This window comes from Ursus americanus, chromosome 21, assembly GCF_024610735.1.
Source record: "Ursus americanus isolate L20-20 chromosome 21, mUrsAme1.1.p, whole genome shotgun sequence".
Taxonomy (NCBI): Eukaryota; Metazoa; Chordata; class Mammalia; order Carnivora; family Ursidae; genus Ursus; species Ursus americanus.
The window spans coordinates 34,186,240-34,209,548 of NC_142147.1; the positions used below are offsets into that span (position 1 = coordinate 34,186,240).

General features: G+C 42.6%; 1 protein-coding gene across 2 annotated transcripts in view; it reads left to right on the forward strand.

Annotated features, from left to right (window-relative positions):
* Window positions 1–2,875, forward strand: part of HSD17B2 (hydroxysteroid 17-beta dehydrogenase 2) — a 76,754-nt gene extending 73,879 nt beyond the window's left edge. For both annotated transcript variants that reach the window (XM_087870642.1, XM_045796087.2), the window contains one exon: window positions 2,432–2,875. In XM_087870642.1, the coding sequence (XP_087726768.1) occupies window positions 2,432–2,769 (338 nt within the window). In that variant the 3' untranslated portion in view covers window positions 2,770–2,875. The remainder of the gene's footprint in view (window positions 1–2,431) is intronic.
* The last annotated feature ends 20,434 nt before the right edge of the window (window positions 2,876–23,309 follow it).

The following is a 23,309-nucleotide window of genomic DNA, read 5'->3' on the forward strand; positions in this document are numbered from 1 at the left end:
GTCACTTTGGGACAGGTATGAACAATTCAGCTCTAGACCCTTTGATACATGACACATACCGTGGTGTACGTGTATGTGACTTTTCCAGTGACACATTCCCAGGAGTGGAATGACTGGATCATGGAGTTTAATTACCCTCAGCTTTATTGGATAATACCAAAATGATTTTAAAAACATTGTTCCAATTTATACGCCCATCCTTCCCCTATATGTCTTAATCCACACCACAGCCCTGAGGGATAGGCTTAATCGCCATCATTTGCCAGGTACGGACATTAAAGTAGGGTGGGTGATCTGTACCCCAGTCTAGGTACGTGGGACACTTTGGTGGTGGGCAATCTGAAAGCTAGATCCCCAGGTACAGTGCTCAGTTCTTTAGACTGCCCTCAGTCTAAAGGTGATTCTGATGGGCTCTCTGAAGGCAAAAGGCCAGACAGTGGAAGGCTGAGGACTCCAATTTGGAGAATGATGCTCAAAGCCGGGGTGGGGTTAGGGGTGGGGACACAAGAGGAGGAATCTTCAGGGAGACAAAGAGCCTCTGGAGACATTCAAGGGGACAGAACAGATATTTTAGTTCCTGCAATAAATAGCTAAAACATGTTTCATGATTAGCAGATTTTAAGTACTTTATATACATAATCTCACTGAATCCTCACCTATGACGTAGACATCGTAATAGTCCCATCTTGTAGGAAGAAAACTGAGGCTCAGACAAGTTAAGAGCCACAGAGGTGGTATGAGTCAGAGATGGGATTTGGATCCAGGTCACCCTAACAATTTCATTGTGTGTGGCCCCAAAGTGGCAGGGGTTGGGTTTGTGGGTGTCAAAAGTGGCAGATGAAGGTTGACAAAAGTCTGGTGGCTCTGTCACCAATAAAGAGAGCTTTGGGGGGGACTCTGCACAGAGTACCCGTGAAGTGGTTAGAAAGTCCACGAGGTGTTTAGAGAAGGAGGAAGTGGAGAGGAAAAGGAATCCCTCAGCCTGGGAAAGCAGAGACTGGGGGAAAGTTAGCTGGAGGAAAAATAGTTCACACAACATGCTGTCCAAGATCCAGAAGCCTCTGGAGTAATTGTCAGGGTAATCGTTTCTTTAAGTGTGGTCTCGTGCCGTCATGAGAAGAACCAGGCAATTGCAATCCCTTCGCATTTCTGGCTTACATTTCACAAACAGTCTCCCCAGCAGACCTGATATCCTGGAGTCACCCAAGCTAGTAAACCAAGGCTCATCCCACAGCAATCCCAGAGCGATCACACACTTTGCAGGAGGGAGCATGGGGTGCTGCAACCTTTCTGGAAAGTAATCTGGCAGTAGGTATTGAAATCCAAAATGCAGGTGTCTTTTGACCAGCTAACCACATTGTGGGGGCTGCCTGCAGATGTAAAAACAGTGAAATACAAAAGGATGGATTGTGCAAGGCTATTTATGGTAGCGTCACCGAAATGTTGAAACCTAGGAATGACTGGAAAGACCTTTGATAGAGAAGTGGTGCCTAAAAGCTGTTCAGTGGGAAATTTCTGCTGCTCTGGTTTAAATCTGTAGCCATTGACTATGAGAGGCAGGTCTGTGATTTATTACTAAGCAAACAATCACATCTTTAAAAACATGTATAGTATGATCCTTTTTGGTTTTTGTTTGTTCCTGGTAATATACAGTTAAACCAAAGCCTTCTATGTGTATATATGTTTGTATGAACAAGGAGGGAATATAGAAAGACATAAAACTGTAAGTTACCTTAGAGGAGATTAATTTTAAAAACATATACATCTCATTATTTACTTTATTTTATGTAATGAGCAGGCATTGCTACTATATCTTAAAGTTAATTATATAATTAAATTGTATATGATAAGCAACCATTGCTTCTATATTAAATGTTTATATTTATTTAATCACAGATAATTTATATGTTAAAATTTAAATGTACATTTAAATTATATTTATTATAATTTGTTTAAAATTATATTTATTAAATAGATAAGATGATAGTCAACATTGTATATTTAATTTTATACATAGAAATAGGTATCACTTCCATATTAAAAATTATACATGGTGAATCTCACAGTGTAATATATGATTCCATTTACATAATGTCCAAATCCAGGCAAAACTGCTCTATTCTGTTAACTTGGGACAGTGGCTCCTGGGAAGGGGGCTGGGAGTGGGGCTTTTGAGGCTGGTTTGCCTTCTCCTTCTGCTGCACGAGCTATTCGGTTTGTGGAAAACCAGTCATGTGTGAACTTGTCCATACATATGTTGAAAAAAATACATTAAATACCATTTAAAGCGCATTTTTAAAAAAAAAGGTGTTTGGGAACGCCCATCCTTCCCAACAGAAGCCAATTCCCAAGGGCCTGCTTCTCTGGTGGGGTCGGACATGCCCGATCTGGCCTCCCCACTATCTGAGCCCCCCTTCTTCTCGCATCACAGATATCGCAGGCACGAGTGAAATGTGGAGCAAGCAGGAGAAGGACATCCTGGACCACCTTACCTCTGATGTGCAGGAGGATTATGGCCAGGACTATATCCTTGAGCAACGGAATTTTCTTAAACTCATCAACACGAAGGCCAACACAGATATGTCCCCTGTGCTCCTGGACATCCGACATGCCGTGTCTGCTAAGAGCCCCTTTGCCTTTTATGCGCCAGGGCCAATGGCTTATTCATTGCTCTGCTTTGTTTCCTTTAGTCCTACTGGCATATTTGATTATTTTATCAAAAAATGGTATCGCTCTATAGGGGCCTTGCCCAGAGCGCTTATTAAGTAGGCCTAACTGAAGAATAAGCCACATGGGCAAATATGTGGGAAATGTTAGTTTTGGAACGAAAGGGAAACTTGAACTTCCCATTAAAGTTGTGGTTTCCTACCTCGCATTCCTTGTGAATTCTGTTGATTGAATAGGACTTAGTGGTGAGAAGGCTGGTGGGTAGAACGGACCACCATGAAGGGCATTAATCGAGTGCCTGCTCTGCATGGATACATTTCAGATATTCTCTCATCTAGTTCTCATCAGAGAACCAAGGTAGGTAACTCCACCTCTACTTAACAGGTAAGGGAATTAAGGATCAGAGAGGGTAAGTTCCTAGTTCATTGTCACACAGCCAGCAAAAGACAGTTAGAATTGAAATCCAGGTTGGACTTCACTGCTTACCAGGAGAGGAGGAGGAGAAAGAAATGGTGGGAAAAATGAGGTAGAAAAGGGAAAAGACGAGGAGGAACTGGCAAGGACCACAGTCAAATGGAGTTTTTCTCACGGTGAATTGATATCCTGCTGTACCTACTGTATACAAGGTATTGATTCTTGTGTGTAATCAACGTTCTGTGCACCTCGTCTCCCTTCCTCTACCTAGAGCCCTGGAGATAATAGGATGAGGTCTCCCATCTCAAGCAGAGGGCCTTTTGGTAGACCCAGGGCAAGTGAGTGGCTGGTTTGTTGACCATAGTAACCATCACTGTCACCTCCATCTGAGCATCCCAGAATGGAAAAGCCAGCATCGTTACCTGGAGAAGACAGAAAAAAGGGGGCAAGGTCAGATACCAAGAGAGGTGGGGTCAAATTCACCTGGGGGAGGCAGAAGGGGAGGAGCTGGTGAACAGGGTGCACATAAAAGGAACTAGAAAACATAGCAGCTGACATGAGGGTAGCAGAGGTCCAGACATTGCAAACCTCTCTTTGTCCTGTTTCCTTTCTAGAATGCACAGGTTCTCTTTCTGTTTTCCAACCTCCTGGATATTTTAGGAGAATAGAAAAACTGACGATGTTCTGTGGTTTACCCCAAAAGAAAATAATAAATAATAAGGTGGTGAGATAAAGAGTTATGAAATTATTCATATGATAAAGTTTTAAGGGTTAGTCATGCCAACTGCCCAGTAGTTCTCCATAATTGCTTTACGGCAGAATGGAAAGAAAGGAAAAAAAAAAATTCAGGGTTTAGCCATTGAGTTCCCAAATAAGTACTTTTGGAGATAACAAGTTGTCAACACCAAAGCTTTCATTTGCATGCCTCAGATCTTGAGAGAGCAAAGAGTTTATGTAACCAGAATTTGGAGGAGGACTGAGGATTATGTGTTTCACTGTAAACCAGTGGTTCTCAAAGTGATCCCTGGACCACAGCATCAGCATCAAATGCAGATTCTCGGGGAGCCTGGCTGGTTCAGTCGGTTAAGTGTCTGCCTTCGGCTTAGGTCATGATCCCAGGGTCCTGGGACTGAGTCCAAAATAGGGCTCTCTGCTCAGTGGGGAGCCTGCTTCTCCCTCTCCCTCTACCTGCTGCTCTATTTGTTCTCTTTCTCTCTCTCTCTGTCAAAGAAAGAAAGAAAGAAAGAGAGAAAGAGAGAAAGAGAGAAAGGAAAAAAAAGAAATGCAGATCCTCAGGAGCCAATGTAATAATATTTTAGTTTCTTATGGCTCCGGTAACAAATTATGAAAAACTTAGCAGTTTAAAAAAATACGTTATTATTTAACAGTTTGGGAAGTCAGAATTATAAAATGGCTCCTACAGGGCTAAAATCAAGTTGTCAGCAAAACTACGTTTCTCCTGGAGGCTCTAGGGGAGAATTCATTTGTTCCTTCTTCCAGCTTCCAAAGGTCTCCTGTATTCCCTTGCTCATGGCTGCATCACTCCAACCTCTGCTTCCTTGGTCTCCTCTCCTCTGACTCTGCTTCCTTTTTATAAGGGCCGTTGTGATGGCACTGGGCCCACACATAATTCAGAATAATCTTCTTACCTCAAGACCTTTAATTTAATTGCATCTGCAAAGTCCCTTTTGCCACATGAGGTCACATATTCACAGGTTCTGGGGATTCATGTACCATTATCATTACTAGGGACCTTTATTCTACCGACCACATCCACTGAAACAGAAATTCTGGGGGTGGGCCCAGCAACTTGTATTGTACTGAACCCTCCAGGTGATGCACACCCATGTTTGAGATCTCCTGCTCTAGGCCACAGAGTAAGCAGGTTGGCCACAGAAGGAAGGGGAAAGCTCTTTGAGTATAGTGGGAGGGAGCTGGAGACATCAGGTGAAGCAGTGCTGGGCAAATACACCAGCCCTTAGGAATCCAGTGAGGGCCCTACTTTCTGTTCTGATGAAAACTCCATGATTCATGGGGGGAAGGTGCTAGATATAGACCCAGAGGGTCTGAGAATCCCAGATTAGAGAAGCTCCTAACTGGTTCCCTCCAGGAGGGCTTCCATACTGCCTTGGGGTTACCTGGGAGGGAAGTATTCCACAAGGTGGTCTATTTAGCCAGAGAAAGACTGAAAACCTCTTCCCACCATTCCCAAGACTCCTTTGGGTCTGGGTGGAAGTGGGGAGGTCTGGAAAAGTCACTGAGGCTCCTGGAGACAATAGGGAAAAGAGCTAAGAATGAAGTATGAGGGTGCCCTTGGGGCAGGTGGGGTTCTGCTGCAGCAGAGGCCAATTGTGGACAGCCTTGGGCTGGGGGCTAAAGTGGGATGAGAAATCCAAGGGAGTAAGAGACGATGTCTCATCCTTGGTGCTGGGCAAATACACCAGCCCTTAGGAACCCAGATTCTGAGGACGAGAGAAGGCAGTGGGAGAATCTTGCATGCCACTGCATGTTCATTGGGAAGACACTGTTTTAAACTAGTAGAGACTGTTACCTGAAAGTATCAAGAAGCATTTAAACATATTCCTTTTCTTTCTTCCTTTCTTTCTTTCTTCTTTCTTTCTTTCTTTCTTTCTTTCTTTCTTTCTTTCTTTCTTTCTTTCTTTCTTTCTTTCTTTCCTCCTTCCTTCCTTCCTTCCTTCCTTCCTTCCTTCCTTCCTTCCTTCCTTCCTTCCTTCCTTCCTTCCTTCCTTCCTTCTTCCCTTCCCTTCCCTTCCCTTCCCTTCCCTTCCCTTCCCTTCCCTTCCCTTCCCTTCCCTTCCCTTCCCTTCCCTTCCCTTCCCTTCCCTTCCCTTCCCTTCCTTTCCTTTCCTTTCCTTTCCTTTCCTTTCCTTTCCTTTCCTTTCCTTTCCCTGTCTTTTCTTTTTTAAAGGTAGACTCCATGCCCAACATGGGGCTTGAACTCACGACCCCAAAATCAAGAGTCACATGCTCTACCCACTGAGCTAGCCAGGTGCCTCCAAACATATTTCATTTTTAGCACAATACCTAAAGTACCTATAGTTTACCTATAGTTTACCTATAGTATACCTATAGTTTCTCAGAAAACAAGAGAGACAAGTATTACATACAAAGCACCTCCATGCCCTGACCACGTCTGCCCAGTATTGGTGTCCCTGATTTACCATAAGAAACCAGTAAGAGTCGGGGCGCCTGGGTAGCGCAGTCGTTAAGCGTCTGCCTTTGGCTCAGGGCATGATCCCAGCATTCTGGGATCGAGCCCCACATCAGGCTCCTCCGCTAGGAGCCTGCTTCTTCCTCTCCCACTCCCCCTGCTTGTGTTCCCTCTCTTGCTGGCTGTCTCTCTATGTCAAATAAATAAATAAAATCTTAAAAAAAAAAAAAAAGAAAGAAACCAGTAAGAGTTAATGGCAGAAGGAAGCCCCCAGTATGCCCACAATTTGACCAGCATGATGAACAAACAGGCGATTCAACAATAGGACTCTTGGCAAAAAAATATTTCATCCTCCCAGTCCTGCTCTTCTGCTCAAGGGTAAGTTACGAGGTACGTGTAATACCTGGTCACACAGCATCACACACAAATTGCATACAAAACCTCACCCACTCCTCTTTATCTCTTCCTTTTCTACAGTTTCCCAAGGCTGGAAGCAGTAAAGTGGGCAATCCTTACAACATGCCCAGGATAAGGGGGAGGAATTAGGGAAACATCCAGTAAAAATATTTCTTTATTACGTAAGGAGCTGATAAATGCCTACAAATAAACCTCACTGTATTATTTGAATGGAACACTAAATTTCATCAGTTTCATTATATTGGTGGCAAAGACAAAGTTTTAGAATGCTGTTCTGGATGGTGTAATTCTGAGGAAGAATAATTTCTGCAAACAGCTCCGTGGAGTGGTGGTATCTCCTGCTCAGTTAAAGTCCCCAGTCCGGTCACACACAGAGGTCCACTCGGGGGCTTAGCACCCCTGCTCTGGAGTGGCTCAAAAAAAAAAGTGTTTCTCTACCCATTTGTCTTGTAACCCAATATTTCCCTCCAGGATCTCAGGCTTGGGGATGACCATGGCAGAACAGGATGGGTGTTTCTAAGTCTTGGTTCAATTTCCAGCTCAGAATTCCACATCAAGCAATAAGAATCACAAAAGGAAGAGAGATTGGAAACTGATTTGAAGGCTGAAAATAGGGAGATTTCAATATGTTTATAGTCTGAATTTGCCTTCTGCCTGCTCAGTATTCCTTCTGGGGGGATTTTATCTTCAAAAGACCGCACCTCCTCACTATAGGGGTAGTCATGTGACCTAGGCTGGCCAATCAACTTACACCCTTGGCTTCAGAGATTGGTTCAGGGGTAGGCTCCCGAACCAATCTTGGCTCCCAGTGGTGGAAGAATTGCTAAGGCAATGGGAGAAAAAGGGTAACCATGTTGACTGAAGCTTCTAGAGCCCACCAAGAGCCCACAAACAATGAAGCCAGGATAGAGGAAAATAGAGCAGAATGGTGAAGGGAAACCAAGTTCTAATAGCACAGTTTGAGCCACTTCATCTAGCTACACCTGCAGATCTACCATTTAGATTGATTTCCAAGTTGAGTGAGCCAATACCTTTCCTTTAAACTATTTCAGGTTGGCTTTCTGTCTTTTGCAACAGAATTAATTCATGACAAATACATACTTTAGGGAAGAGTTCAGTGAAGAATGAGGAAAATAATGCTTGACAGAGAGAACAGGCATGGCTACAGTGTTCTAGGGCAGAAAGAGATTGATGAGACTAAAGAAAGTAAGACAGAAGTTAGAGTGGGTATTACCATTCAGTGGCTCTCTCCCACAGAAAAGCAATTTTTCTATTAAAATTTCTTTTGAGGTTTTTTTCCACACAGTCTGTGTGCGTGGTCCCTCTGGAATAAGGTGAAACAAAATCCTTGCTGAGCCTCATGGTGCAAACCAAATATTTCAGCTGATCACTGGCAGTCCTAAATTACTGGAATAATGTTCGGCTAGGATAATAGTGTAAGGTACATTGCGTCTAGGGTGATAAGACATTCTGTCCTGGTTCATCATCAAACTTATTTACCATATTGCAAAATGTAGAGATGACTAAAGTGAGAATCCCAGCTTACCATGGGAAACAGGAAGATTAAGAAGCAAACTCAAGGCTTTTGTCCTAAATTATTTTACTTTCAGGATATTCCATTCATGTTCGGGGTGTTCTAGTGACCTGGTAATCATCCCATAAATTTAACCTGTTTACCTCCACTTTCTGTGCTTCCTTCTGTTTTCATACTAGGTAATGATCCATTGATGGACATAATGTAACCTCTCTCTTTGGCATTGTCCTGTGTTCTCTCTCCTGACAATTCCAGATGAATTCCATACAGAGTAGGTCCTAACTTGAAACATATATTCTTTGGTCTGAGTGCGATTTCTAGGTAAGACTTACATATTTGCACAAAAAGATTTCATTGATAAACACAAAATTCACACTTTCATCTTAAATACCCATGGTAAATAGCAAAACAGGTCTGAAAAATCACAAGAGTCTAGGCCGATACATGTCATTGCCATTGTAATGCCGGATTTTTTGGGGGGCGGGGGGGGGGCACTGTCCAGCATCTACTTGCCTTCCTATTTGGAAGCCACTCCCTGTGTGCGAGATCTTGGTGGAAAACAATGCTTTTCCTCCAACTACAGAAGCCAGAAGATCTAAATCTTGCCTCTGCCCACATCTCAGCCTCTAGGATTTGGGTATAATGCACAAATGTTATGACATTCCTAGGGCATGGAATGTCAATTGAGGCATATGAAGAGTGATGGTGGCAATCTCCCACAATATAGTTGTATTTCCTGTTGCTTAGCCCTTTGGAGACATCTGGTCTTGTCAATCGGTTTTTCAAGCCTGATCCTTCAACCTTTCCTTGATGATGTGAAATAAACAAATAAAATAAATAAATAAATAAATAAATAAATAAATAAATAAATAAATATTGTTAAAAGATGGAGCTCAGAGTCTGTTGCTTGCAACCATAAGCATTCTAATTTACATCTCTGCCTCCTCCTCATTACCACAGCATTTTCAAAGACCCACTCCCAATACACAGCTCCACATCTTCATGGGTTCTCAGGGTGAATGGCACCAAGGAAGATGCAAACTTTACGAAGAGCGATAGCATGCGTGTTTTCCCTGTATACCATGCCGGTGGCCCTCTCCTCCTCTCCTGCTCTGTCTGGGGCTCTCTCCCACCTGTACAACCGCAGCAGGATGGGGCCCCAAGCAGGCCCTGGATTCCCATATCTTCTTTTTGGTTTCTACTGAGAAACATCTTTATAACCACCAGACAGAAGGCTTTGGGCTATGATGTAAGGGACAGGTTGGGAGAGATGAAAGGAAGAGGATTTTGGAGGGAACCCTTTTCCAGGGAGGCTTATGCAAAAAGCTGGTGGCTCTACTAGTCTTTCTTTGCTTTAAAGTCAAAGGGCCACTCTCTCCTCCCCTGCACAGTGATTTGTTTTTGTTTCATGTTTGGAATATTTGTTATTATTGCTTCAAATATGTCACATTCTTGATGTCTGAGTGGTCAGGTGGTATGCTGTGGGCATTCTGGAGTTGCACAGGGTTATGGGTTGGATGTGTCCCCTTAAAAATTCTGATGTTGAAATCCTAACCCCCAATGTGATAGTATAAGGTAGGGCTTTGGGAGGTAATTAGGTCTCAGGGTGGAGCCCTTGTGATGGGATTTGTGCCCTTCACAGGAAGAGAAAGGAGAGAGCTTGCTTTTCTCTCTCATCATGTGAGGATACAATGAGAGATAGCCATCTCCAAGCCAGGAAGCAGACTCTCTCCAGTCACCAGATCTGCCAGCACCTTGGTCTCGTTCTTCTCAGCCTCCAGAACTATGAGAAATAAATGTTTGTCACTGAAGTCACTCAGTCTGTGGTGCTTGACATAGCAGACTGAACTGACTAAAACACGCTGGCTTGAGTTCCAATCTTGAGTCACACGTGCCATCTTAAGGTCAATAGCTAGATGACCTTAAGTAAGCTGTTTAACTTCTCTGCATCTTAGGGTTTTTCTTTTTCCTCCAAATGTAGGGGCAGTGGTAATGTTAATCTCATGCAGTTGTTGTGATGATTAAATAGGATAATTATGCAAAGGATTTAGCCAGTGCCTGGCATTTAACATGGGCCCCCTAAATGGAGTAATAGTGGTTGTTTAGTTACCCTTTCCACAGGAGTGCATTTACCATGAACGCAGGTCATATTGGTGTGTCCTTCCTAGGTAGAGGTCAGATGGTGGGAAGGCTAGTATCGCTCTGTGTTTTTGCAGCCAGGACTTTAGGAACTTTCTGATCCAAATGGGACTTTCAATGCCATTTGACTAATGCTCCTCCCACAAGAGCACAAGGGAATCTTTCATGGACAGACAATGAAGTTCATACTTCTACTCTTCCTGATAAGAATCCCTACTGTCTTCCCTTTTTTTAAGCTAACAATCATTTATGACTTGTTATGTGTCAGGAACCATTTAATCCTTACAATAACCCTATGACATATGTACTATTATCATCTCCATTTTTTTAGATAAGAAACTAGGCTTACAAGGTGAATTTGCCTAAAGTCACACTTCAAAGCTATTATGTGGAATTATTTATTTATTTTTAACTGTGGTAAGATATACACAGTATAGGGGTGCCTGGGTGGCTCAGTCTGTTGTGCATCTGACTCTTGGTTTCGGCTCAGGTCAGGATCTCAGGGTCCTGAGATCAAGCCCAGTGTCGGGCTCCGCACTCAGTGGGGAATCTGCTTGAGGTTCTTTCCTTCTCCCTCTCCTACCCTCTGTACCTCCCCCCTGCTCCAGTGCATTCTCTCTCTAAAATAAATACATAAAATCTTTAAAATATATATACACAATATAAAATTTATCATTTTAACCATTTTTAAGTGTACATTTCAGTGGCATTCAGGATATTCACAATGTTGTGCAACCATCACCCCTATCCATTTCCAGAATTTTTCATCATCCCAAGGATAGAGCTTTTTAAGCCAAGTTTGTTCAACTTCTAATTTGTGAAAGGAACTGTCATGCAGCAGTTAAGAGCACAAAATCCTCCAAGGTTGCAATCTCAGTTCTGCCTTAATATCTCTGAGATCTTGGAGAAGTTACTTGATTTTTCTAGTGCTTCCATACCTTGGTATGTACGCGGAGAGGGTGATTATCAATGGTACCTATCTCATAGAGTGGTTATAGTATTAAATAATTTAATCTATATTAAGTACTTAGAATCTACCTGGGAAATAGTAGGCACACAATGAGTATTAGTTATTATTACTCCATATTGCTAATTATAGGGCGCTGTAGTAATGATGGGTGGGGAGCTAGAACATGAGCATTGTGTGAAGGAATGAAAGATAATGATGTGCAGAGTGGGCTTGGGCTTGGGGTGATATATTGCTTCCTGACATAACACTGATGGGGTTTCGGGGCGCCTGGGTGGCGCAGTCGTTAAGCGTCTGCCTTTGGCTCAGGGCGTGATCCCGGCGTTCTGGGATCGAGCCCCACATCGGGCTCCTCCGCTGGGAGCCTGCTTCTTTCTCTCCTACTCCCCTTGCTTGTGCTCCCTCTCTCGCTGGCTGTCTCTCTCTGTGTCAAATAAATAAATAAAATCTTAAAAAAAACCCAAAACACTGATGGGGTTTCATTAGGTCACTAAAATCTCTGATGTTGAAAGGCAACAAGATCTCTCTCATCACTAGATCACCAGGTAGCCCGAGCAGGATACTGATAATGCATATGTTCATCTCTACCTGCAGAGTGGATTCCTTGCAGATGGAGAGCCTAGGATGAGCTGGAGAATGCAAGCCAGTGTAGGTACCTTATTCAAATCCCTCTCCTCCTCTGAACTCCAGGCCAGGAACACAGAACTCGGGACTTCCGTGCCACCTCCCTCCTCCTTCCACAGGGGCAAGGAATATTTTTCAGAAGATATTAAAATCTCATACAAGTACCCAATGAACGCACACCAAAGTTTTATTTAACTCATTAATGAGAGGGCCAGTGGAGAACTAGAGAATCAGCAAAAGTTCTGGCTTAGCCACGAAGAAAGACCTAAATAAATACCATCTCTCATTGAAGGAAGGTGAAAGAGCAAAGAAAATTTGAGGTCAAAGGGAGTTATTTCTTTTTTTTCCATCCTAGACAGATATTCACTTGTTCTTCCTAAGTCCGGATTTTATAGATAAGCTTCATGGCTTCAGAGCTCTTTATCTCACGTTGCTGGGTTGTTTTGGCTGCATTGAGTGTAGAGATGTATGTTAAATGTGTGAGGAACTTGGAAGTGGATGGGGAATTTGGTTTTAGTTATGGTGGGTGCTGCTAGTGACCTTACAGAGGTGTGTGGTCCATCCATCTAGTAAATGGACCTGCTGTAATCAAAAGAAATGGGAAGATTAGGACCCAGGAAGAGAAGTAATCATCCATTGTCACCTACGGTGTGTCAAGCTTCATTGAAGCCCATTGGAAGCTGTCAGAGAGTGTCTCCCCCAGAAGGATCATGAGACTTCCAGGTACTACTGTGTAATGAGTTTCCTAAGGGAGCTATAGCAGGGCCTATGTAGTTCTTCCAATAAAGGCATGTCCATCTGTAGTAAGAGAGAAGACTTAAGCAGTGGGTCCGTGTCCTTTGTTGAAATGTTCTTTCTTATAATTATGCACCTTAAATTGTCAAAATTTCCTGCTTGAAAATTACACTTGACATTTATACTTCTATGCAGAATTGGGAAAAAGATGGTTCACCCATGTGTCAAATAAGGCAAAAAGAACAATAATTCAGTGTCATTTAATACCATTTGGGGCAGCCATACTAATACCAAAGTAAACTCTAAGGGAAAAAGCATTTCATACATTATCTATCCCACACACTGCAACTGGAGCCTGAAGGTTTCTGCTCTGTGACTCCTGGCTGCTCCACCTTCTCTGATCTGCCCAGGTCACTTTGCCCACCCAACCCATACTGTTAGCAGGCGGGGTTCCTGATGTAACATCAAACCCTAGCTTTTCTTTTTCATCTCTCACCCACTGCATTAATAACTCCTTCTCCCACTCAAGTTTTCCCTGAGCTCCTACCTGTGTCAGGCATGGTGCTAGGCACTGGGGGCATATCTGGGAACAAGTCAGATGGATCCCTGCTGTCCTGGGAAATGACAGTGTGATGGGGAAGACAAACATGCAGCAAATCAATAAATGGTTGTTTGATGTGAACGTGTGATCAGTACTATAAAGTGTGAGTGCCCAGGGAGCTCCAGAAACCTATTACAAAGGGTTCTTGATTTTAGCTGTTTGCTACCAGGGCTCCAACCACCAAGCCAACCACCACTGGCTCTTCTGAAAAGAAACCCATAAATAAATTTGTTGATAGTGGGCCCCAGGAGGTGTAAGAAGGACAGCTCTTCCCTGAATAACTGCCTGACATCTTAGGCTGCTCAGGTCACTCGAACTCAGATGTCCACTGCTCCCACACTCTTGAGGAGGGACTCTAGTCCCCATCTGGCACCTGCTAGGGACACATGATGCTGCGGGGCTTAATCTTAAAGTCAGCTCCAATGTAGGGGCTCAGCACCCAGGTCCACAAGCCCTGGACCACAAGGAGGAGCCAGTATTGTCTGAGGTGACAAGCCACAGAATCAGTTTCATCCAGGAATTGGTTTTGAAACACCAAGACACAGCCAGGTGGCAGAGGTCCAAGAAGGGGTGAGGTCATCTGTGGCCAAAACTGAGTGTATCATGGAACTTGGGCTCAGGGGCTGTGACTGATTTTACATTGTTGCTGAACATGAGATAACAGGCCTCATCGAAAACTGGCTCCTGCCTTTAGGCTGCCTTCTTTCAGATTTACCCAGAGAAGCCTGTAAAACTTTGCCATCGCCTTCTGGGGCCTCAGGACCCTGAATCTAGCCAAAGCCAAGGTCCCTCCTCATCTTCCCCAGGCTAAGTTTCAGGGTGGATACTAGCCTCTACGGAGCCTTTCACAAATTAGCAAACAATTTAACATTGTCTGCCAGGTAGAAATAGTCCCAAGGATTCATAGCTTGGTAAGGGGGCTGAACGCTGGCTATCAGGCCCCTCTTACTGCCTTAGCAGGGTATACTGTGAAATGCGTAACCTGCGTAAGCATGCATGTCAGCCTTGCCCAGACTTACGGTCTCCAAGGATAGTTTCCACCCCATCCCTTCCTTAGAACGCATCCTGCAATGCCCCAGTTAGTGCCAGATTCAAGAGGATGAACAGTTGCTCCTAGAGAAGAAAATGTAGCAGTCAGCTTTGACTCTAACTCCCTGAGAGGCCTTCTGCTCTAGGGGCAGCAAAAATGATTTTGGATCCTGAGTGGCAATTCTTCAGGTAAGGAATAATAGCACAGACTCTGCTAAGACACCCAGAAGACAGGCCAAGCAAGTTTGGGGTTCCAAAGCCCAAACTAACAACGAGGAGTTGTTGCTCTTACCTCTTGCCTTGCTGTCCTCAATATCTTGCAAGATGCAGCCTAGCAGGCATTTCCAGTGAAAGAGGACGAGGAGACTGGGATGGGAAGACAAGAGAATGCGTGGAGCAAGTTGCTGGAGGTGCTTGGAGGAAACGGTGCAAACATAAAGGGGAAGGGGCTCAGCAAGGATAGAAGAGTGAGTGAGCATGAGGGATGGGGGAAGGCTGTAGAGCAGGGGGACGAGGAATCTTGGCTGGACATCTTACTTTTTTCCAAGTTGGAGTTAGCACAATCCAGAATGCTGAAGGTGCCGGAGGTCTAAAGTGGTTCTAGAAAACCTCTCTGAGGAGGGAACATTTGGGCAGAGGACAAATGTTGAGGAGGAATTAGACATAATCATTTCTAACAGAGATTTTTAAAATTGAGTGTTGTTTTATGTAAGATAAACACACATGCACGCATGCACACACACACACTCACCTCAAGTATGTGGTTCAGTGAATTTTGAGAAATGAATGCACCTGTGTAGCCCACCCTGGTGAGAGTAGGAATCAAGATTCACTTTTGTCCCTATGGATATCCTACACTGTTTGTTGAAAAGACTCCACCTTCCCCACCGAACTGCTATGACACCTTTATAAAAAAAATTACTGACTGTGTAGATATGGGTCTATTCCTGGATTCTCTTCTATTCCATTGATCTGTTTGTCTATCCTGTGCCGTTGCCATGTAGTTCTTATTTCTTATTTTTCTAAGTCTTTTATTGAATAAGGTTTTTTTTTTTTTTACCTCTTCTTTTTAACTTGACTGTATTCTATTTCAATTCCTTTGATGGTTACTCAAAATTTTTATCATGTATACTTAACGTTCTACTTTAAAAAATAATATTCACATAAATTTGTATTTCTAGTCTTTTCTTGAATAAGATGAGGATCTTAATATAATTTAACTTCCCTGAAAATGTTGCCTTCCCATTTTTCATGTTTTTTTTTCTGGTATTATTGTAAAAACCAGATAATTAGACTCTTTATAATCAATACACATTTAAATTATCTAAATAATTACACAATTTACAATCAATGCATATTTAGATTTTCCAACCAATTTTTGCTGATTCCTGTCCTAATTCTTCTTGTATGACGCAACTTTAATTTTTCTAAATTCATTCTTTAATACTTCTTTCAGGGAGGGTCTGTGAAAAATAATCTCTCTTGACTCCTGGGTATGTGAAAAAAATTTCAATCTAGAATTCTATATCTAAATGACCTATCGTCAAGACTGATTCTGTTTCTAAACCCGAGTTCAAGGTCTACCTCCCAAAGGGTTCATCTTGTCCAGATCCTCACATGAACTACAGTTTTTTGTTTTGTTTTTTTTGTATTTTTTTGGAAGATTTTTTTAAAGAGAAGTTTTAGGTCACAGCAAAATTGAAGAGAAGGCCCAGAGATTTCACATGTCGCCTTTTTCCACACTTGCATAGCATCCCCCTCTATCAACATCCCCCATCAGAGGGGAACATCTGTTACAATTTATGAGCCTGCATTGACACATTTTTTTAAAAAGATTTGATTTGATTGATTTATTTAAGAGAGAGAGAGAGAGAGCATGTGCATTAGCGGGGGGTGGAGCAGAGGAGGAAGGAGAGAGAGAATCCTTAAGCAGACCCTGTGCTGAGCATGGAGTCTGATGTGGGGCTTGATGTCATGACCTGAGCTGCAATCAAGAGTCTGACGCTCAACCAACTGAGTGACCCAGGTGCCCCTGCATCGACACATCATAATCACCTAAAGTCCACAGTTTACCTCAGGGTTCACTCTTGGTGTTGTATATTCTGTGGGTTTGGAAAATGTATCATGACATGTATCTATCACTGTCGTATCATACAGAGTATTGTCACTGTCCTAAAAATCCCCTGTGTCCCATCAATTCATCCCTTTTCCCCTCTCTCTCCGAGCCCTGGAAACCACTGATTTTTTTTAAATTACTATTATTTTTATTTTTAAGTAATATCTACACTCAACGTGGGGCTTGAACTCACAACCCTGAGATCAAGAGTCTCATGCTCTACCAGCCAGGCACCCCAACCACTGATCTTTTACTGTCTCCAAAGTTGTGTCTTTTTTATAATGTAATATAGGTGGAATACAGTATGTAGTCTTTTCAGATTGGCTTCTTTCACTTAGAAATATGCATTGAAGCTTCACAATATATTTTCATGGCTTCATAGCTCATTTCTTATTAGTGTTGAAGAGTATTCCATTGTCTGGCTATATCACAGTTTATGTATCCACGCAACTACTGAGGGACATCTTGACTGATTGCTTCCAAATTTTGGAAATTATGAATAAAGCTGCCATAAACATCTGCAAGGAGGTTTTTATGTTGACATAAGTTTTCAACTCCTTTGGGTAAATACCAAGGAGTGTGATTGCTGGATCATATGATAAGGGTATGTTTAATCTTTAAAATTTTTTTTTTCGGGGTGCCTGGGTGGCTCAGTCAGTTGAGGTCTGCCTTTGGCTCAGGTCATGATCCCAGGCTCCTGGGATCGAGCCCCACATTGCACTCCCTGGTCAGCTGGGAGCCTGCTTCTCCCACTTTTCCCTGCTTGGACTCTCTTTCACTATCTCTGTCATCATCTCTCTCTCTCTCTCTCAAATAAATATATAAAATATTAATTTTTTTCTGTGAGTATACTGACACACAATGTTACATCAGTTTCAGGTGTACAACATACTGATTCAACATCTCTATATGTTATGCTGTGCTCACAAGTGTAGCTACCATCTGCCACCATACGATGCTATTACAATGCAGAGTAAATTTAATTTTCTAAGAAGGTACCAAACTGTTTTCCAAGACGGCTGTACCATTTTGCACTGGGGCCACACAGTTTTGATTTCTGCTTATTACTGAGGCTAAGTTCCCCTGGTGGCCACTGGAATATTCACCTCTTGTTTCTAGGTTTGATCTATGCTTTTGAACTTGGGGAGCAGTCCGTTTAGACTTGGACACAAGCACTATTGAGGCAGAGAAAACAGCATGTGCATAAACCCTACCAGTAGTGCAAGGAGAGGAACTCATGAGGTGAGATCTAAAGGCAGGTCCAAATTACACAGGGCCAGTGTTTATTCTCAGTGTAATGGGAAGCCATGGAAACATTTTCAGTTCAAACATGATCAATTCCCAGAATTAAACATTAATTTGGCATTTATTGCTGGCTTTCTCCTTCACTTTACTTATCCAGCTTCTCAGAGCCCTTGATTTACTTTCATACACATATGTCTGCTTCCACAGCCTCCAAGCATTTACATTTTGAGAATGCCTTCCATAATACAAATACAAGTTTCCAGCATTAGTCTGCAAAAAAAAGAAGAAATCATGTCAAAGCACTGGCTTTTCCCTGGGTAATAAATTGCATGACTCATAGGAAGCAAAAAAAAAAAAAAAAAAAAAAAGTAATTTGCATGAGATTTGACCAAGTTTAGTTAAATTAAAATTTATCAAGTAATTATTCCACAAATGTATTACAAGAAAAAGAGGGAGATGGAGTAGGGAACATACGGATTAAAAGAAACTTAAAGAGGGGCGCCTGCGTGGCTCAGTCTGTTAAGCATCTGCCTTCGGCTCAGGTCATGATCCCAGGGTCTTGGGATTGAGTTCCAGACTGGGCTCCCTATTCACTGAGAAGTCTGCTTCTCCCTCTGCCCCCACCCTGCTCTCGCGCTCTCTCTCACTCTCTCTCAAATCAATAAATAAAATCTTAAAAAAAAAAAAAAGAATCTTAACTAATGAATCATCGAACCTTGCATCAGAAACCAGGGATGTACTGTATGGTAACTAACATAATGTAATAAAAAACATTAAAAAAAAAAAGAAACATCCTACATTGCTTGGGTTTTCTGCTTCTGATTAAAGAGGACTGGAACAAAAAAAAAAAAAAAAAAAAAAAAGAAGAATCTTAAAGAAATATCAACCGGTCACAATATATAGACATACCTATCAGCCATCTATCAGTCATCATCTGCCTGCCTGCCTGTGTATCTATACTTACCTTATCAATAATACTTGTTTACACACCTGGTTCAGAGATACTGTCTTACTTTGAGTTCTCCAGAAGCAGACCCTTGATTGAGGATTCAAGTGCAAGCAGTTTATTTTGGAGGTGCAGGAAACCCGTGTAGGAGAGTGAGGAGAGAGGAAAACAGCCAATTAGCTGCCTAACCAAACAAGTCAGCACTGAGGGCAACTGGAGCTCAACTGCGGGGAAAAAAATCTCTAAAACGGTGTTAAACACATACCTCCAGAGGGTCCCTCCTGAGTGGTGACGGGGTGTTTTGATACTAACTCTGAACAGTGACTGGTGGAGGCTGCTCCGAGAAGAAGCAGTCCCTGGCACTTCGAGCGTGCTGTGCCCAGGCAGAACACCAGACAGCATTTTCCTACAACTTTGGGAAAGTCCCACGGAGAAGTGGATCCAGTTGGCTGGAGCACCATGAAGTGGGGATGTAAGGGAAATGGGCAAGGCACCAAGAGTATCTGCCCCAGCGTGCACCTTACACCATCTCGACCTGCTTGTGTTTTGCATTTGTGCCCTCCGTCCAGTCAGTGCTTCTTCAAAGGTGGTGGCGAGTCACAGTGTAAAAAATAAAAACTCACAGCTGGAGGATTAGTGAGACAAATGACAGTCCTTGCTGCATTATTTCTCTCTCCTACCACTCATTCCAGCGTCCTTTCCCTTGTCAGCACTTGTGGTGATCTAGGTTGCCTTTCCAGGGAGGTAACTCAGAGCTTCATGTCTGGAAACTGCAAACCTTTGGTTACCGTGCCCTGGTGAGGTGACAGTGCGTCCAACGCCAATTTTTTGTTTTCCCTGGACATGGAGACACTAAGAGGAGTCCCAGTGAGTTCCTGGAGTACCATACATACTCCTGTCTGTCCCCATTCTTCAGCAGCAACCTTAGACTCCTGTGGGATAGTCCTTGAGAATTACTCCTGCTGGTAGAGTGACTCTTTCCTTTGCCTGCTGGCCTTGTTCTGTACTTACCCTCCTCGTGATGACGTGAGGTGACATGCCTACATGATGAGATGGAATGAGGAGAGGCACTTGTGACGTATTGCTGGGCTGCTACTGACCTTCTGACCATACATCAGAAGGAGGATTATCTGCTTCTGGACTGCCACTGACTACAGGTAACTGAAGGAAGCGTAGCCCCAGTATCTCTGTGCTGACTAAAAAGGATTTGTCATAGTGGTTGACAGAGTGTTGAAACAAAACAGACCTATGTGGTGGAGATTTAGCGGTCCCAAACTTTTAAAGGAGTTCCTTTTAGAATCTTCAGCTTGAAGCTAATCTCTCCCTGGTCCTCCTCGTGGGTAAGTTCAGTAAAGAGCTTTCCATTTTTCCTCCTCCCTTCCTTTCTTAAGAGTGAAAGTATTTACCCAGGAAATGAAGAGTGAGTTTATATTAGAATTTTTATACTCGGAGTTGATTTAATATGAATTGGAGTTTTTGGAATAAGACAATAATAATTCTTTTTTATTTACTTACTTATTTTTTATTTTTAGGTAATCACCACACCCAACACGGCGCTCAAACTCACAACCCTGAGATCAAGAGTTGTATGCTCTACTGGCTGAATCAGCCGGGCGCCCCTAATTCTAACACTTTTAAGTATTAAAGCCAATAAGCTTCTGGTGTGCATAGTTCATATTCATATGAAAGCTTTTCTTAGCTTCCTAATTATTACTTCTTCCCACCTTTGAAATCGCTGATGTCTACTTAGTGACCTTGTTTTTTGCGATCTCTTCATCTATGAGAAGCAAGCGCAGGGAGACTTCAAGCATTTCTGTTTTGCTCTTCTGCTCTTAGGTATAAAGTATGGAAATACTTAATTTCTCATTTGAAAATTGCTGTCAATTCATGAGTGCTGGAGGGTGTTTTGAAGCCCTCTGCTATCACCCAGCTGTCTCTGCCCCAACATTAGGATAAATGTCCTGGCCTTTCTTTTTCCATTGCGGCTCCTGACCCAGTGGGACCTGCTTGATTCCTGCTGGAGGCCTTCAGATGCTCCTGCCACTTTTGGTAGTGATGATAGTAGCAACCTCAGAATTGTGCACTTGACCATTTGGACTGTCATTTCTAAAAATCCATTGGAATGTCAACTTTCCAGAATCAAGGGGATCCAAGCCTTAATCTGTTCAGCAATTCTTCTGAAGGCAGCTGCAGTGTTACCACAGTCCTGAGTTGGGATGGGCCAGCCAGCAACCTAACATTCTGGCATTATTTTCTTCCCTTGAAATTTCTCTCCAGCAATATCTACATTGTAATTTATCCCATTTGAGGGATTTCACCTGGCTAATTTCGAGAAACTTTTTTTCCTCCTTCCAAATCTTGTCATCCAATTCACAAGGGCAGGGGTGGGGGAGGCAGGGCAGGGAATCACAGGTATTCAAAAAAATCTTCCCAAACTCACTAGCAGCCAGAGAAATGCAAACAAACGCTGAGATGCCACACTTGTGCATGTAGGAGTGGCGAATGTTTTAAAGTTGGTATTTCAGTAGGCATTGCTACAAGGCAAACTACCCCCAAACTTAGCGACAACGCCCTTAAGATTCTTGGAATCTCCTATAACAAAGAGGGTCTAGGAGATGCACACTCCTGGTATCTTCGGACATCTCAAAATCAGAAAATGGTTTCATAGGTGCACCTTGAATTTGAGGGCTTACTTCAAAATTTACCCTGAGACTGAATTTTATTGACAACACTCCAGATTTGATCTCTACAGGTCCTTATTTTGAGAACTGTTTGCTTGCTAGGAAAGACCAGCCTGCCTCTCAACATTTCTCTAAACTGCTACATTACTAAACGGTTCCTTCTATCGTTTATCTCTGTCTTGTACTTTACCAGAGGCAGCCCAGAAGCAGACATTTGTCCCTTTTAAGGTGCTTCCTGCCAATTTCCCTGGCCAGATCTTACCAAATGTGGCGAGTCCTGGAGTTAATTTCTGGGAAGAACCAGCCTCGGATGCTTTGCATCTTACATTTGACAATAATGAGCAGAATTTGGTACCTGGATTAAATAAGAAGGGAGCAAGCGGTTCATCGCAAACTAAGGGTTTTATAGTGAAGATCTCCTGGGGAAAATAGTGTATTCTACTTCATTAGTCTTAGGGCTTGAATATTTTGAGTTTGTGAATATATGCCTGCAGATAGAATTATCTTGCAAAATCTTTGAGGAGTCCAATATGTGTTAGGTGGATTCTCAGAAGAGTCACTAAAAATGTTTATATGAGGTTGGATAAATAGGAGAAAATTTTCATTCAATTCACTGTTATCTATGAAACACCCTTCTTTTTTTTTTTTTTTTTTTTTTTTTTTATAAATCCCTGCATGAGGAATGTGGGGTTGGAACCAGACAAAGTGTGAGGCATAGTCCCTGCTTTCAAATTAGGTAGTATTTTATAGAATGATCTAAATGAGTATGTGGTTACATACTGTTATATTTCAAGTGAGCACTCATTAAATAATTGCTTTTTCAATTTTTTCTTCTACCATAGATTCACATGTACATTCTTTCTTAATATTGGATTACTAATACTGAGAATACCCTATTTACAAAATTAGCCTTTTGTGTTATAAACTGATGGTTAATGTGAATTTAACTCATATCATCTGTAAAAAGCAAGATTATAAAAAAGGAAATAATTAAAAATGTAGTACAGTAATACTATGTATAGGTAGTATAGTAGGATTCTGAAAGATTCTGTTTGGAAAAAAGTATGGTCGTATTTTGGGGCCAGGCTATTTCCTGCCTATTTCCCAATTCTATTCTTCTGCTTCTCTACAGGGTGACATCAGAGAGCAAGCATGGGTTTTGTCAGTAGATCTGGATTTGAATCCTGGATCTAGCACATAAAAGCTGTGCGGCAGTCGGTGAGTCACTGAAGGTCTCTGTAACTCAGTTTCTTCATGGGTAAAGCAGAGATGGTAACTTTACAACCCCTGCCACAATTCAGTGCCTGGCCAAGTGTAAGAACTCAGTGTGTGTTAAACAAGTGAATGTCAGAGCTGTTGCTGGCATATGGCTAACATTTAAGGGCAGATCCCCTCCAGAGGCAGGGTTGTCACAGTGGTTATTCATTTGGAGAACATTCACCAGAACTGCTTCCACCTTGCTTTATTTTCCTCTGGGTAACATCTTGGTCCAACCGCTGTCAGCTCCCTTCGTGTTTAAGTGCCTGATATGATCTCCAATGATCAAGCATGGGTTTCTGCTTCATGCTCTTGATGGAGTTCAGGTTTTCTGATACTACTGCATCTGGAATCCCGATACCGTGGAATTCAGGTCTGTGGGTTGAACTGCAGACTTGACTTGTTCCTATGTTATTCTCCATTTTTGACTTGTGGCCAATCCCATGAAGTTAAATGAGAATTGGAGGCAGGAGCAGAGACGTGTCAGGTTTGAGGACAGAATCCATTTGACACAGATGTTATATATGCTAAAGTGACCAACCGACTGTCAGGGACAATAATTAGGGCAGAGGTCAGACAACGGGATGTGGGTGTGAGAGCCTGCTGTGGGTGGGAGAGAAGTCACAGTAAGTCATAGCCTGCCAATATTTGTCAGATTATATCCTCTTTACTACCTGAATGGTCTTGTTTGATTCTGCTGCAATTTTGCAACAATACAGGGTTACCCCTGCTACTCCTGGGCAGGCAGAGTTTTTTTCCCATCCA